Here is a 16,541-nt window from a genome sequence, read left to right as displayed (position 1 = left end):
TGTGTTTATTTAGTCTAAAATATCTTCTGCAATGTTTTTTTTTATTGAAAAAAAAAACCAAGCATTATAATACTTTTGAAAAAAAAATTTAATTTATTAGAATTTTATTTTACATTTCTAACATAAATGAGGTTACTAAGGAGGTGTTTATTGATCATAATAAGTAATGTTTAATGTAATGGTACCAACACAAATTGTGGCTAATGTACAATTAATCCTTAAAGTCAAAATTGTCCACTATTAACGTCCACTACTAATAAAGGTAATAATAAGAATAAAAGGAAATTAAAAAAATCATATAAAATTAAATAATAAAGAAAACAGAATATATAAACTGGAGGAAATAATGTATGTAGAGTCATAAGTGTAAAGTAATTAGATTAGAGTAAAAACATGAAATGTATAAAAGAGGATACAGTTAACAGTAAGATAATAAAATTAGCAGTGAGATCATTTAATAATTATTAATTTTTGGTTAGTTTTAGCATGTAATAATTAAGATAAATCATATAATTAATTAATGATTTTGAATCAAATTAAAGAGGGATATTAGTTATATATTGTTATCAAGAGACCTACTCTATGAAATACTGTATGTAAGTGTAATCTGGATTGAAAAATGTATTTAGATTTTTTAAAATTACAAATATAGGTTTAAATAATAACCTATGGGATCAAGCAACTCTTAAGTAAGGTTAATTAGTAATTAAGTAAGGTTAATTAAGTAAGGCATTGAAAGAGATCAATTGGGTGGTCTCATCAAGTTCTGTATTGGATTTAAATTTTTTATAATTTTCGATAGTAATGAATAATAGAAGGAAATAAGACTGAATTCTTCTGAATGATAATATTCTTCTTATATAGATTACATAAATAAGCTATATGTAAAAGTATATGAAAAAAAAATTAATGTTATTTTAGCTCTCAAACTAAAAGAAATGATGAACAAAAACTACAATGAATCATAGGCCTGATTAAAATCTATCAATTAAAAATGATCTGATGATAAGGTAAGCATAACTTATTTTTCAAGTTTAAAAAAAGGAATCCTGGGTAACACACTCTGTTAAATTAGAAAAATCCCTGAAGACAAATTTTTTTCCCTAAATAAAAGTAAAAAAATCAGTAAGATAGTGAAGTTTAGTTGTTGAAGATTGTACAAACACAAAATGGTGGCAGGATAGGTTCATCAGAAATGGAAGAAGAGAGTAGGTTGTGTAGGAACTTTTCTAGAATTTTATAAAAAAAGAAATGTAAACTAATAGGATGATAGCACAATTTCATGTTCAATATTTTATATATAAAAAAGAATTGAAATGTTATGAGGTTGTAAGTAAGAGATTTCTGTGGAGGTAGTTTTTAAGTTATTGTTCCATTACCTGGAGTATTCAAATGTAGAAAAAATGTTTTATTAACTTTGAAAGTGTTTCCTGAATATCTGTATCATGTTCATTATAAAATTCTTAATGAGTAGAAAGTTCTTAACTTACCAATACTTATTGGAAACTATTGGGCCTGCTAAGCTTGCATGGTCCTTTTTCGTAATTTAAAATTACTGTGTAATATAAATATCTATATTTTAATTACTTTCAAAGTTCATTCATTGTTAAGTAAAAATAATCAAATTTAGTAATTATTTAACTATTTGAATGGTTTTTTATAAATAGATCTTTGATATTCTTATTTAAACTTTTTGATTTGTCTAGAAGTTTATACTTACTTTTTTTTTTGTAGTTAGTTATCTGAAAATTGATTGAAATATTTTTGAAATGGTTACAGGAAAGAAAGAAATATGGTTCGCTAGGATGGAATATAATGTATCAGTTTGGGAATTCTGATTACAAAATGGCTATTCAAACTATTCAGGAATATTTAAACAGAAATATAGATTTCAGTGGAGGGAACATACCTTGGGAAGCATTAAAGTGTTTAATCGGTGATGTAAGTTTAGTCTTCTACTTATTCCTCAGTTTACCCAGTATGTTAACATAAAACCAGAATTTTCATACATAAAATACACGTTTATTATATAAACATAAAAACAATAGTTTATTTGAAATAATAATAATAATTATTATTATTAATAATAATAAGTATATGCGAACCGGGTGCGTAGATATACTGAGGCTGTTTTACTCAGACATCAGAATCAGCTTATCAAACAGAACGAATGCCAATTTTACAGAAGCCTTGGACAAAAGGGTAAATAAATAATTCATTACCCCAATGATATTGAGGCCTACTGGAGGAGTGTGTGCGGGAAAAATCAGCTTGCAACAACAAAAACGCTTGGATAGAAGAGGAAATGCGAAGCTTCGAGAATGCTTCAGAGATGCCTAAGGTAACTATACGACATAATGGAAACAGTCAGCAACATGAAAAATTGGAGGGCTCCAGGCTCTGACGGAATTCAGAATTACTGGATTAAAAGGTTTCATAGTTTGCGCCAATTACTGGCCAATGACTTTTGTATGGCACTGTTCCCATTAAGTCTGATACTGCGGAGGAACCATATAGGCTACAAACTCAATACCAAGGATGAGGCAACCACTGTCAGCCACAACTGGTACATGGATGATCTTAAGCTATATGCAAAAACAAACAACAATTACAAAGTATGAGTGAAATAGTGTCATCCTATACCAAAGATATAAGCATGTCATTTGGACTTGATAAGTGAACAAGGGAAAGGTGGTCAGTGCCCAGGACCTGCTGATAAATGAAGATGAGTGCATCAGGGAACCAGAAGCCAAAGAACAATATAAATATTTAGGTATACAGCAGCACCTCAAAATAGCTCGAAAGGATGTGAAAGAAGAACTAATAATAATGTTGAAAATGAGACTATGAAAAATATTAAAGACTCAACTTTCTGGAAAACAGATAATCAAGGCCATCAATACTTGGGTCATACCAGCGCAAAGCTATAGCTTTGGTATATTACAGTGGTCAAATACCAGCCTACAAGAAATAGATCGTCTTGTAAGAACGACACTCACGCAAGAGCGGGTCCATCATCCCATATCATCCAAATCCAGATGTTATTTATCCAGGAAAGAAGGAGGACAAGGACTCATAAATATGGAAGAAGCGTGCCGCAAGCAAGAATTATCCCTAAGACAATATTTCCATTCAAAAACCACTAATGTTTATCAGGCAGTCATTACAATAGATTATGGTCTGACTGCACTGAACCTGAGCAAAGCGGATAAACCGAACATTGTTTCAGAAAAAGAACGACTGGCGGAATGGAAAAGCAAGTCTCTGTATGGGAGATTCTACAGCCAACTGAACGAAGCTTCCATAGACAAAGACAGATCAGTTGAATGGCTAAAAGCTGGAAGGCTATTCTCCGTGACAGCGGAATTCGTGGTTGCAATTCAAGATCAGGTTATTGCCATCAGATCGTGTAGGAAACATGTGCTAAAAGACGCTACAGCATCGGATAAGTGTCGATTATACTCGGTAGCGCTGGAATCAATCCAACATATCACGGGTGGATGTGGAGTGTTGGCTAGTACTAAATATTTGCAGTGGCACAACAATGTGGCCAAAATTTTGCATCAGGCACTGGCGATAAAGTACGACTTGATTCAAAATAAGAGCCCATACTACAAGTACCACCCAAATAGACTCCTCCAAAAAGGTCCTCTCAAGCTCTATTGGGATGAATCAATAATTGCGGACCATACAGTACGCCATAATAAACCAGATATCTTCCTTATTGATCTAAGAATAAAGAAAGTGGAACTTATTGATGTCGGAATCCCAAATGATAATAATATAAGCTCTACTGTGGGAGAAAAACTAAGTAAATATCAGAAATTGGCGGTTGAATTGAAGGAACTCTATCACTTAGAGGGATTTACCACAACTCCAATCATAATATCCACCAATGGCCTCGTACCAAAATCGACAGTGGCAGGCGTGAATGGTCATAGTCTTCAGTGTGGTGGAGGAGGAAGGCGGTGCCCCAGAAATAGAAAAGGGCTTTATGACCCGATCGGCGAACTGGAGAGCGTTTTCCAGTGAATTGGAGGGAATACTAGCCGACTGAGAATGGGAGGAGATGACCCCGATAGACGAGGAGCCCAAGATTGACCGCTGAGTGGCAATGCTTACGGGCGCCATCACTGAAGCGGCGAGTATTACCCTTCATCGCTGAAGGGCGAGAGTACGTCCGGTCCCATGGTGGACGCCGGCTCTAACGCAGTTAAAAAAGAATACTACAGAGCCAGGCGTAGGTACCAGGTGTGCAGAAACGACGAGAGGAGGCCTGCACTCTGAGAAGAATCTAAGCATATGTATAGAGTATACCGAAACGGAGTGCGTTGAAGAAAAAATACTGGGACAAATTTATCGTAGAGGAATCAGAAAAGAATCCCTGGGGTATTCCGTACAGGGTGGCACTGGGAAAGGTTAAGCTGTAACAATTGATGCCGGCTATTAGAGTGAGAGGTGCCCAGGCAATCACCTTGGAGGAGGCTGCCAAGATGTATATAGACTATACATACCCTAGGGATGATTCGGCCCAGGATATACATTATATCCACCAGGTACCGACCAATGTCCACCATAGGATATGTGGGACCTTCGTCTTGCCATGGACAGACAAAGGATAGGAAGGGCTCCATGACTAGATAGCATAGATGCTGCGATCCTCAAGAACAGTGCCCTTTATATTGAGGAAGAGCTATTGGATATATCCAATGAGTGCCTGGATAAGGGTTACTTTACAAACAAGTGGAGGATCGCAGACTTGAGATTGCTCTACAAGGGAGGTGGTAAGGATAAGGAAACGCCTAAATCCTATCGACCAATATGCCTCCTCCCAGTAGCTAGTAAGGTCCTGGAGCACATGATCATTCACAGCCTTAGACCAATCCTAAGTGCTGTAAGTCATCCACGGCAGTTCGGCTCGACCCGTGGTAGGGGAACTACGGATGCGCTGCTGAGAGTGCGTAGGGACGTGGAGGAGAAGGCGGAGAAATATGTCTTATTGATAATGTTTGACATCTGTTTCACCTTCGACAGCGTTTGGTGGCCCCACGTACTCCAGCGGTTGCAAGAGCTCGACACCTCCAGTAATATATAATCCCTCATAGGTAGTTACCTCAATAACAGGAGTGTCAAGATCAGGGGTAACTACTACGAGGTCGAGAGAAAAATCGAAAGAGGATGTCCACAGGGTTCGGTCCTAGGACCAGCTCTGTGGAAGCTAGTATTTGATGGGTTGCTTGGGGAACTAGAGGACAAGGGGTTCCTTGTCACGGCTTACGTAGACGACCTGGCAGTCATCGTGGCCAAGAACAGCAGATCCTGACTCGTAGGAGAGTGGTGCGTGAAGAGAAAGTTGAGTATGGCAGCAGCCAAGACTCAGGCCATACTCATAAGAGGCTCCATGGGCAGGGCTCGTCCTATCACCCTGGATATCCAAGGAGAGAGGGTGAGACCGGGTGAGGAGGTGACATATCTTTGTGTGAGGATAAGAAGAAGATTCGATGCCACTTCTCACCGAGTGTATCTAAAGGACTGGGTGACCCTGTCACTCAGTGGATTAAGTAGGATAGGGGGTACATTTTGAGGCCTCAGATACGCTGCAACGATGACCATATATAAAGGTGTGATCTTGGGAATTCTGAGGTACACATCCCCTGCGTGAAGCCAAAACCTCACGCAGACACAGAAGAGAAGACTGTCCACCATACAGAGACTGGCTCTGCTGAGAGTCACGAAGACATACAGAACGGTGTCACATGAGGCGGTGCAGGTTCTGGCTGGAGCGATGCCCCTGGACCTTATCCTCAGGGAGGATGTCCTTAAATATGAAGTTAAGAGGAAGGGACTAGAAGCGCTGCCGGAGGAGATCCGAGAGGGATCAGTGAGACTCCAAACTTATGGAAGAAAATACTGCGAGAGGACTCAATAGAGGAGTGTAATGGACAGTGGGTAGCAAGCCAGAAGGGCGCTTTTTTGAGAAAATTCTTCCCTACCGTCCTTTCTTGATTGAAGGCTAAATGGGTCCTCCCAGACTATTGGGTCTCAGAGATCCTAACAGGACCCGGAGGGTTTCGGGGAAAGCTGCAGAGCTTTGGGAAGAACATCGACCCCCGGTGCCCAACATGCGGAGTTTCTGAAACAGCAGAACACGTAATAATAGATTGCTCTGCCATGGAAGGACACCGAGCTAGGCTGTCGAGAAAGACCGGGATTTACACCCTCGCCGAGTCGGACTTTCCCTGCTTGATAGAAGAAGAGAATTATCCATTCTTCAGGGAGTTCATTTACGGGTGGAAGGAGGTGGTGGGGTGGGCCCCACTCATTTCACGATGGGAAGGACTTGACCACCCAACATCGGCGAGCCACCAGAAGATGAGGAAGCTGAACCAGACTGAGACCAGGCAGCCTGGTAACTGCAGGAGGCACCCAGACGGATGCAGTGGACAAGGTGCAGCTCCATCAGTAAGGCGCTAAACCTAGCGCTGGGCTGCACCACAGTAAAAAAAATTAATAATTGAATAATTAATAAAAGAATAAAAAATTGGTGATCCTTGGGAGCAGTGGCATGCGCAAACCCCAGCACTCTACCCCACTGCTCCCGCACCCCGTATACGATAAATGGCAAGGGAGGGGCATAAAAAAAAAAGTAAATAAAAAAAAAGAAAATAAATAAATAAAAAAAAAAAGCGTGAATGGTTGGGGAGTGCCTGTTGATGTACTAAGACTCAGTCAGTTCTCTTAGACATAGCATGTATATTGTGAAATGTTTTAAATATTTGATAAGAGAAAATAAATAAATAAACAAAATATGAAGGTGGTTGGACTTCTAGGTCCCCCACCTCAGATATTCAACCTGCAATAACAAGAAAAATCATAATATTCTTTATTTATTCAGGAATTGATCCCTTTAGAATAATATACAGGCGTCAAAATTAGGCTTTAGAGCCTTAGAGTAAAATACAAAATACAAATGAAATTATAAAACTTCATAAAATATAATATGAATTTAAAAAGATCAAAATGAACAACAATTATTAGCAGAATATATAAAATAAGAATAGAATAAATAAAGTAAAACCATATGCCATATCATAAAACATAAGATAACAATCAATTCTGATAATAAGTAATAGAAAAGAAATCAAATATAATTAAACTAAAACTAATAAATGGAAAGGTACAATTTCTGCTAATGTACATATTTATGGGAATCAATGAAAATCTGAGACATTTAGGACAGAAAATATATAAACCTTCTTTGAAACTTTCAATTGTTATTCTTCCAGAATTGTGTGGACAGAAGGTGGTCGAAGATACGGGATTTGAAGGTTGGAAGGGTATTAGACCTACGCATGAAAGAGAAAATAGAATTCCATAGGGATGAGGAAAGATCTACCAAAGGTTCGATGGGCAGTTACGTATAAGTCTGAAGGCCGTGAGCTGGTATGCACTGAGGATTTAAATTGAAGGATATCAGAGATGTACGATGAACGGCGGGATTGGATAACTTGGTAGAGGAAGGAAGCAAGAAAATATTTACGACGGAAGGAGGGATAAAGCCACTTCAATTCATCATAAAATCAGGTGACAGAGGCGTTCCTTCATTCAAAGCAATTAATTAACCGTTTTAATTTTGTTTTGAGATCCTCAGAGACACCTCTGTAAACCACACAGCAATAATCAAAGTGGGAGAATATTAAGGAAGTAACCAGAAGCCTATGAGTTTCAAAAGGAAGTAGGTGACGAAGATAATTTAAACGTTTTAGGATGGAGAAGGTATGACAGGAAATATCGGATACGTGGTTTTTCCAGGAGAGAATTTGGTCAATAGTGACACCAAGGTTTTTAACGTATGGATGGAATTGTATTGGATTGTTGTTTAGGAATAAGGTTGGAATATGAGGAATAGTTTTCAGGAGGCGATTGGATCCTATTACAATTGCCTTAGTCTTCTCTGCATTCAACTTAAGCTTGTTTTCTTGTGCCCAGTGACTAATTTGATTCAAGTCTTCTTGAAGCTTCTCCATGACAGCCAATAGGTCATAAGGTGGGAAGGAAAGGTAAATTTGGAAATCATCAGCGTACAAATGGTATTGAGAATGTCGGATAAGGAGCAAAAAGGGTGGGAGAAAGCGATAACCCTGGGGGACACCACAGGTAAGGGGTTGAGTCAATGGTGGTGGTTTATCAGGAACCACTACGTACTGGGAGCGATTGGAAAGGAAGGATTGAAACCAGCACAATTCACTGTTGGATAGATTTCGTAGTTTGTTAAGAAGGATGTTGTGGTTAACCTTGTCAAATGCTTTGGAGAAATCAAGCAGGATCAGGATAGTTTTGGTGTTCCATGGCAGTTTGGAGGTCGTGGGTTATTTTAAGGAGAGTGGATTGTGTTGAATAGCCAGATTGAAAGCCGGATTGGAGGGGATTAATGAGGGAACGTTGAGAGTTGGTTTTGAACAAGGCGTTCTAATGGTTTAGAAAGGAGAGAAATAGGGCGGAAGTCATTAGGTAGGTGAAGAAGGATTTGGGATTTTATTTAATGGTCGAACTAAAGCGGTTTTCCAACAAGAAGGAAATGTGGCATTTTGCAAGGAATAATTGTATGTATGATAAAGTATGGGAGGCAGGATTTAATCAACTTAACAGGAATGTTCATGATCGTTGGTATGGGATCTTAGAATAGTGGCTAGTAATTCTTCGTAAGTTATGTGGGAAAAAAAGAAGTTTCCAGGATTGAAGGTGTTATTTGGAATTTCAGGAAAGACTGATGGATCAGTAGCATGGCATGTGAAATGATTTTTGAGATCATCAGGTGTTATTGGAAGAGAGCTGAGAAATATTGCCATTGCTAACTATACTTTTTTCCCTCTCTCTGATGTTTTATGAATGCTATAGCAAAAAAACTATTCTACTTTTGAAGAAAGCAGTCATCAAGTCATTATTATGAAGTAAAATCATTTGTTGACTTTTTTTTATAATATACTCATATTCCAAGCAAAGCTTGATTAAGATTAATCATTTGCTGTTAATAGCATTCAATATTAACAATTTTACCTTATTTTACTTGCTTACAATAGATTACACCCTTCTAATCCTAACAAATACCAAGGGTTCTCTTCTGCCAACAGCAATTTGGCCTTGCGTTGATGTCAATGGCTTACCTATAGTTACCTAAGATGTTTTGCATTTAGCATTCTCAAGATATATCCACTTTTCAATGCCAGTCTCAATTTGATGGAATAATAACTTTTTTGGTGCCTAGCATGCAACAATTTTTGAGTGTTTTTTTTTTCATTTTCCTGCTTTCTTTCATTCAGTTCATGTGGAACCCATTTTCCCATCTTTTAGCTCTTTCACATTTTTTCAAACAGATAGAAACAACTTCAAAACAAAGAAATGATATGGTTAACTACATTGACAGCATCATCTAAGGGCCAACGCTGGTTTCATATTTACAAAATGTACTAGATGAAGTATCTAACAACAAATGGTGCATTTTCTGTCATAAAGATTTTTTAATCGTTAACTGTGAAGTTTATGGTTACTCTAAATGTATGTTATTTCATTACTAAATATATTATCTTTGGGATTTTGAAAATCACTAATTCATTATTTTTTTATTTGTTCAGATTATTTATGGAGGCCATATGATAGATAAATATGACAGAAGAATTATTTTGTGTTATATTGATGAAATTTTTGGTAATTTTTTGCTAAGTTCATGTAGACCGTTCACATTTTACAGGGATAAATATATTCATTGCAATATTCTTCCAGATGGAGACATGGATGATTATATAGGTCAGTAAAATATAACTTTCCTGTATTGGTTTAATGATTGATATCATGTTTTATATTTAATCTTAAACATCATAAAATGATTTTGTTGATTGGATGTTAAGTTATTGCATTGAGTTATAAAAATATAAATTTAATAAGTTAATGCTATTCCAGATCAATAAATTACTTCTTTTTATAAAAAACCTAATTTTGCTCCTAGTACAAGATAAGTGATGGAAGGGCTGCAACTAAACTCAAGATACATATACACATAAATAACTGGCACAATTGTTAGTGAGTCTGGGCCTCCTATAGAAGATTCCGTCAGATAGCTCTGTCTTTTGTTGCCTCCAGCTTTGGGTGTCTGGCAAGGCCTTCCCCCAGGCAGCACCTACTTACAGCCATCTTGTCCTGGGCTGCTCTGCTCTCCTCTTTCAGTGAAGTTCTTTTCAGCATATGCCTTTCAAATATTTCAGCATTGGACTTCAATTGTCCTAGTAGTAGTCGATTTTTCTAACCCATAGGTGAGCACTGGGCATACAATGGTCTTGTATACTACCCTGTTTAGGAAGCATGCTGTATCTTTCTGATTGAAAAAATCATAAGTTGCTGCATTTATCATAAGTTAATCATTTTCTAGAACCAAATAGATTGCATTAAAATTTAGAAAATTATTAAATTTACTGTTTAAAGAAAATAATTTGTATTCAAGTTAAGTCTCAAAACACTGTTTATTCTTTCTTTAAAAGTACAATGCTTCAGCCAATTTAGTCGACCTTAAGGACAATCTTAAATATAAATTTACACCTCACATTCAATAATTTAAAACACTTTTTCTGGCTATTCTGCCTAGGTCATTAATTTCAGTCAAATTACTCCATTATGTCACTTTTCCATTAAATTTTAAAACTTTAAATTACAGATTAACTTAACACTATAATCACTTTCTTATAATGACCTGGGCAGAATAGCCTGCAAAAAGTTTTTAAATTATTGAATGTGAGGTGTAAATTTATATTTAAAATCGTCCTTGAGGATGGCCAAATTGGCAGAAACGTTGGACTTTTAAAGAAATAATAAACAGTGTTTTGAGACTTAATTTGGATACAAGTTATTTTAGTTAAACTATAAATACCAGTCTTGAGAAAGTGAAAGGATTATATATAAATTAAATTCACTGTTTTACAACACGTTTTGAACGTAGTCTTTGAAAGGATAATCTGGAGTTGTAGGCATTTTTAAAGGTTTTTGATATCTTTAACCATTTTATTTTTTCTTTGCAGCCTTTGAGAGACCCTGGTAATAGATATCCTTGTTTTAATTCTAGCTTTGCTTAGGTAATAATCCATGTCCATGTTGGTTCCTTTTTATGACCAAATGTTCCATATTATATGTTTTATGACATGAGCCAATCAGAAGATGATTTTTATTGCCTACTAGACCATTGAGAGATCTCCATCTTACCTTGTGAATTCTCTTTCTTGGAAAGAGAGTTCTGCCTATGGTCAGCCCGATGTTTAATGTAAAGTTTATTAGCCAGTAACCATTGTTATTTCTATCCCTGTGGATACTATAGGATCCAATAGTTGATTAATATGCAGATTCCCTACCAACCTGTGAATTAAAGTCTCTAAAAATAATAAGAGCCAAATAAGAGCAAGAGTAATCTTAGTAAAAATTTAGTGCTACTAGATGAGTCAGAAAACCCTTTTCTGTTTACAATATTCTAGGATATTGTCTTAGGATAGAAACTGGATTGTCTTCTTAAAAAAATTGTTAGGAAATTATAGAAATTTTGTAGGATAAACAACGATACTGACCATCATAAAAGTGAGTGCAGTTTGCATTTGTATCTGCGAATAGGTGCAGGAAAACAGAAAAAGTCAAAAGTTTTAATTACTTAAGTATTCATCAACTTTTAATGATGATTATAGCATTTTGAACAATCCTAGAACCAAATCCTCCACTGTGTATAACAGCTGCTCATACAATTGGGATATCGTTTCATCAGGGAGATTTCATGAAATGTTAATGAGACCTGGTGTCATGTAGTAAGTCATGGTGTAGTGTAGAACTAGGGATGTTCTCTTATTCATTCTTATAAAATGAAAATTTATAAAGTTATTTGATTATATTGATTTATTGATAAAATATCTTATCAAAATTATGGATTAAAACTTTTATAGAAATATTTATAAATTATTCTTACTATGTCTCTGTATTAATTTAAATGATGACATTATTTTTTACGATAATATTTTATTTTAGAAGAAATTAAGAAACTTCCTACAATGAGTATGGCAAAAATCCTTGGGTTACACCCAAATTTGGATTTAAAATATTATCAAGATGCTGTAAAGATGGTATGGAAAAACCTATCTTTACATCACAGCAGTAAAGGTACCTTTATCAATTTGCTAATTCTGTTTGTATATATTGTAATCTTATTAGTTTAATTAAAATAAATATAAGGAAATTTAATACTTTTTAATTAATCTCAGATCTAAAATATAGTTTTGAAAATGACAAGGTTCAAATGGAAGGATTAAATATTAACTAGATATGAGAATTTTATTTTAAATTTTATAACATTACTGACTCTTAATGAGGGATGGGATATCGAAAGCGAAATATCAGTTAGCAATATCGATATCGATATAATATCGGAACAAAAATATCGAAATATTGATATCGAATATTTAACAAATTAAAATAATAATAATTATAAAATGATAACATAGCATGATATAGGAAGACTTATTTTATGTTATACCTAACCAAAATACATAAGAAACTCTTAATAACGATGAAGCAAAGCAACACAACGACAACTATATCATAAATATAACACATATAAACTAAAATATAGTTGTTTAAATTGTAGAAAATTAAAAAATGGAATATCGATATTTTATTTTGATAATTACATATTTATTTCAATATTTTCTATGGAATATGAGCAACAATATTCCGGTATTATTTTATCAGAATGTTGATATTTTGTTTAAAAATACTAGAAAATCAATAACTGAAATATCAAAAATAAAACATACTAAAAACCATTTATATATAAAAAAAACTATTTATAAAATTTAGGATATTACAATATATATATATAGACCTTGTAGATCCTTAAGCGCGGCAACCAGTTTCCTCCAACTTTGTCTATCTTGAGCGATGACTTTCCAGTTTATTACTCAGTGTTCAGCTGCGTCCTTCTTGATTCTGTCCACCCAAGTTCCTAATTCTTGGTCTGGTTCCTATGGCGGAGGCATTCATTGTTAGGAAGAGAGGGCCTGTTGGGTGGTTTCTTGCCTCATGTCCTGACCACTGTAACCTCTTTGCATTTATATCAAGTGCAATCGATTGCAGTGTCTCTGAGGTTGTGAAATGTATTCTGAGGTGCTGAAAATGAAAATTATTTCGATTTTTTATATCGATATTTTATTTTGATAATTACATATTTATTTCAATATTTTCTATGGAATATGAGCAACAATATTCCGGTATTATTTTATCAGAATGTCGATATTTTGTTTAAAAATAGTAGAAAATCAATAACTGAAATATCGATATTATATTAAGATAATAACATATTTATTTCGATATTTTGTATTGTTGTAGTATCGATATGGAATATTAGCAACAACATTCCAATTTTATTTTTTTCGAAATATCGATATTTTGTTTTAAAAAAAACTAGAAAATTGTACAGAACATTAAAACATGGAATATCGACATTTATTTTGATTATTACATATTTATTTCAATATTTTGTATTGTTGTAATATCGATATCGAATATTTGCAACAATATTCGGATATAATTTTATCGAAGTACCGATATTTTGTTTAAAAAGATTATAAAATTTAAAACAAAAATATAGATATTTTAATTTAATACTCTCGTATTCATTCATTCGATATTTTCTATTGTGGTAATATCGATATAGAATATTAGTAACAATATTCCGATATTATGTTATCGAAATATCGATATTTTGTTTAAAATTACTAATATATTATATAGAGTTTTTAAAATAGGAATATCGATATTTTATTTTGATAATTACATATTTATTTCAATATTTTCTATTTTTGTAATATCCATGTGGAATATTAGTAACAATATTCCGATATTATTGTATTGTAATATTGATATTTAACTCAAAAGTACTAGAAAATTATAAAATAATACATAAAATTCAAAAATTAAATATCGATATGTTATATTGATTATCACATATTTATTTTGATATTTTACATTGTTATTAATATCGATATCGAAGATTAGAAACGATATTTCGATATTTTATTTTATAGAAATATTGATATTTTATAAAAGCTTATAGTTTTCTTTTATAAAATATCGATATTTCTATAAAATAAAATATCGAAATATAGTTTTAATCTTCGATATCAATATTAGTAACAATGTCGAATATCGAAAGGAATATAAATTTATCAATTTAAAAATACCAAAAAACTATTTTATTTTCATGCTTTTTATAAAATTTTCTCAATCTTTTTAAACCAAATATCGATATTTAAATGAAACCATATCGGAGTATTGTTGCTATTCATCGATATCGATATTATCAACAATGTTAAATATCGAAAGGAACATGAATTTATCAATTTAAAATATCGAAATCTATTTTTATGCTTTTTATAAAACTTTCTTAATCTTTTTAAACTAAATATCGATATTTTGATGAAGAAATATCGGAATACTTTTTCTAATCTTATTAATATTAGTAACAATCTCGAATATCGAAAGAAATATGAAATTATCAATTTAAAATATCGAAAAACTATTTTTTTGCTTTTCATAAAATGTTATAGTTTTCTTTCATAAAATATTGATATTTCAATTAAATAAAATATCGAAATATCGTTTCTAATCGTATATATTGATATTAATAATAATGTAAAATATCGGAAGGAACATGAATTTAGCAATTTAAAATATTGAAAAACTATTTTTATGCTTTTATAAAATTTTCTTAATCTGTTTAAACTAAAGATCGATATTTCAATGAAAAAATATCGGAATACTTTTTCTAATCTTCGATATCGATATTATCAACAATGTTAAATATCGAAAGGAACATGAATTTATCAACTTGAAATATCTAAATCTATTTTTATGCTTTTTATAAAACTTTCTTTATCTCTTTAAACTAAATATCGATATTTCGATGAAGAAATATCGGAGTATTGTTCATCGATATCGGTATTATCAAATATGTCAAATATCGTAATGAAATATCAATATTTTGTTTTATAATATTTTAGTCTTTTTATACAAAATATCCATATTTCAATAAAATAATATCAGGATATTGTTCATAATCTTTCATACCGATATTATCAAATATGTTAAATATCGAAATGGATATTAAATTATTGAAACAAAATATCGATATTTCATTTTAAATTTGTCTAGTATTATTAATCAAAATATCGATATTTCAATAAAATAATATTAGAATGTTGTTGCTAATTATCGATATCGATGTTAATAACATCAAAGATCGATTGGATGTTAAATTATTAAAACAATATATCGATCCTCTGATAATTTTATATCGGAATATTATTGCTAATGTTGGAAATCAATAATTATAAAAATGTCAAGTATCGAAATGAATATGAAATACTATTTTCAAGTTTGAATATTTTCTTTAACGAAGTATCGATATTTGGATTAAATAATATCGGAATATCTTTGCCATTATATTTAGCCACGAATATTTTCTCCTAAATATATGATCATAGTTAAATTACATTGGAGTGTATATTATAAATATTTCTTTTACATCTACTTTTAAGGTACGAATTTATTTTAGAAACCTATATTCCAGTGTAATCGAAGGAAAATATCGATATTCCGATATTATCGGTTACTGGATATCATATATCAAAATATCGGATATCGGAGACCAAATATCGATATCGATTTTCCATCCCTACTCTTAATCTCAGAGCAGGTTTTCCAGACAATCAGAACAAAGACAGTTAATTAAATTAATGGCTATTTTTAAAAATATAATTAAATTCTATGTTGTATGTTTATCAAATTTATAATTTTCTTTTATGAATGATGGTTCTCGATGTTTTCTATCTCAAAAAAACAACCACTGACTGTAAACAAACTATTGGTACAAATTGGTAAACAAACTGTACTCTTTTCAGCACACAAGGGTGGTCCGCACCACCTCTTCCTGGAGACGTCCTAGTTTCCCAGACACGTCCAATCCACCCACCATCCAAACAACTAGTAATCCAAGCAAAGAGTCCCCTACCTAGATGTTTGATGCAAACATCGATTCCAGCATAACAGTTTTGAGCTTTTGCTTATGATTTTCTTTATGAATATTATTCTTTAACACTTATTAGCGACTTCTATTTTTTCTTAAATCTACTGTAATTACAATCATGATAGAAAGATAAATAAAATTGAAAATATTTGAGTCTGCTCAACATGGCAGCGATTCTACCGATTTCATAATATGGCACCATTTTGAAGCTCTGAACGATGTCTTTTATGGCTTCATATTTTACTAATGAAGATTGATTAGCTTGCTTTTCAAAAAAAATAAAACATACTAAAAAATATTTATATATAAAAAAAACTATTCATAAAATTTAGGATATTACAATATATATAGACCTTGTAGATCCTTAGGCGCGGCAACCAGTTTCCTCCATCTTTGTCTATCTTGAGCGATGACTTTCCAGTTTATTACTCAGTGT

General features: G+C 33.0%; 1 protein-coding gene across 2 annotated transcripts in view; it reads left to right on the top strand.

Annotated features, from left to right (window-relative positions):
• The window catches only part of LOC106689911 (dynein axonemal heavy chain 10), a gene marked incomplete at its 5' end in the record, with an annotated part of 85,556 nt that overhangs the window by 22,982 nt on the left and 46,033 nt on the right, over positions 1-16,541 (top strand). The window contains 4 exon segments of one of the 2 annotated variants that reach the window (XM_067051473.1): positions 1,780-1,941; positions 9,633-9,705; positions 9,781-9,804; positions 12,052-12,183. In XM_067051473.1, coding sequence (XP_066907574.1) covers positions 1,780-1,941; positions 9,633-9,705; positions 9,781-9,804; positions 12,052-12,183 — 391 coding nt within the window. 2 annotated transcript variants of the gene reach the window in all.

Source organism: Halyomorpha halys, unplaced genomic scaffold (genome assembly GCF_000696795.3).
Source record: "Halyomorpha halys isolate HHAL.00 unplaced genomic scaffold, Hhal_1.1 Scaffold1521.1, whole genome shotgun sequence".
Lineage (NCBI taxonomy): Eukaryota > Metazoa > Arthropoda > Insecta > Hemiptera > Pentatomidae > Halyomorpha > Halyomorpha halys.
The sequence above is the reverse complement of the archived record's forward strand: the minus strand, read 5'-3'. Positions and strand labels throughout refer to the sequence as shown.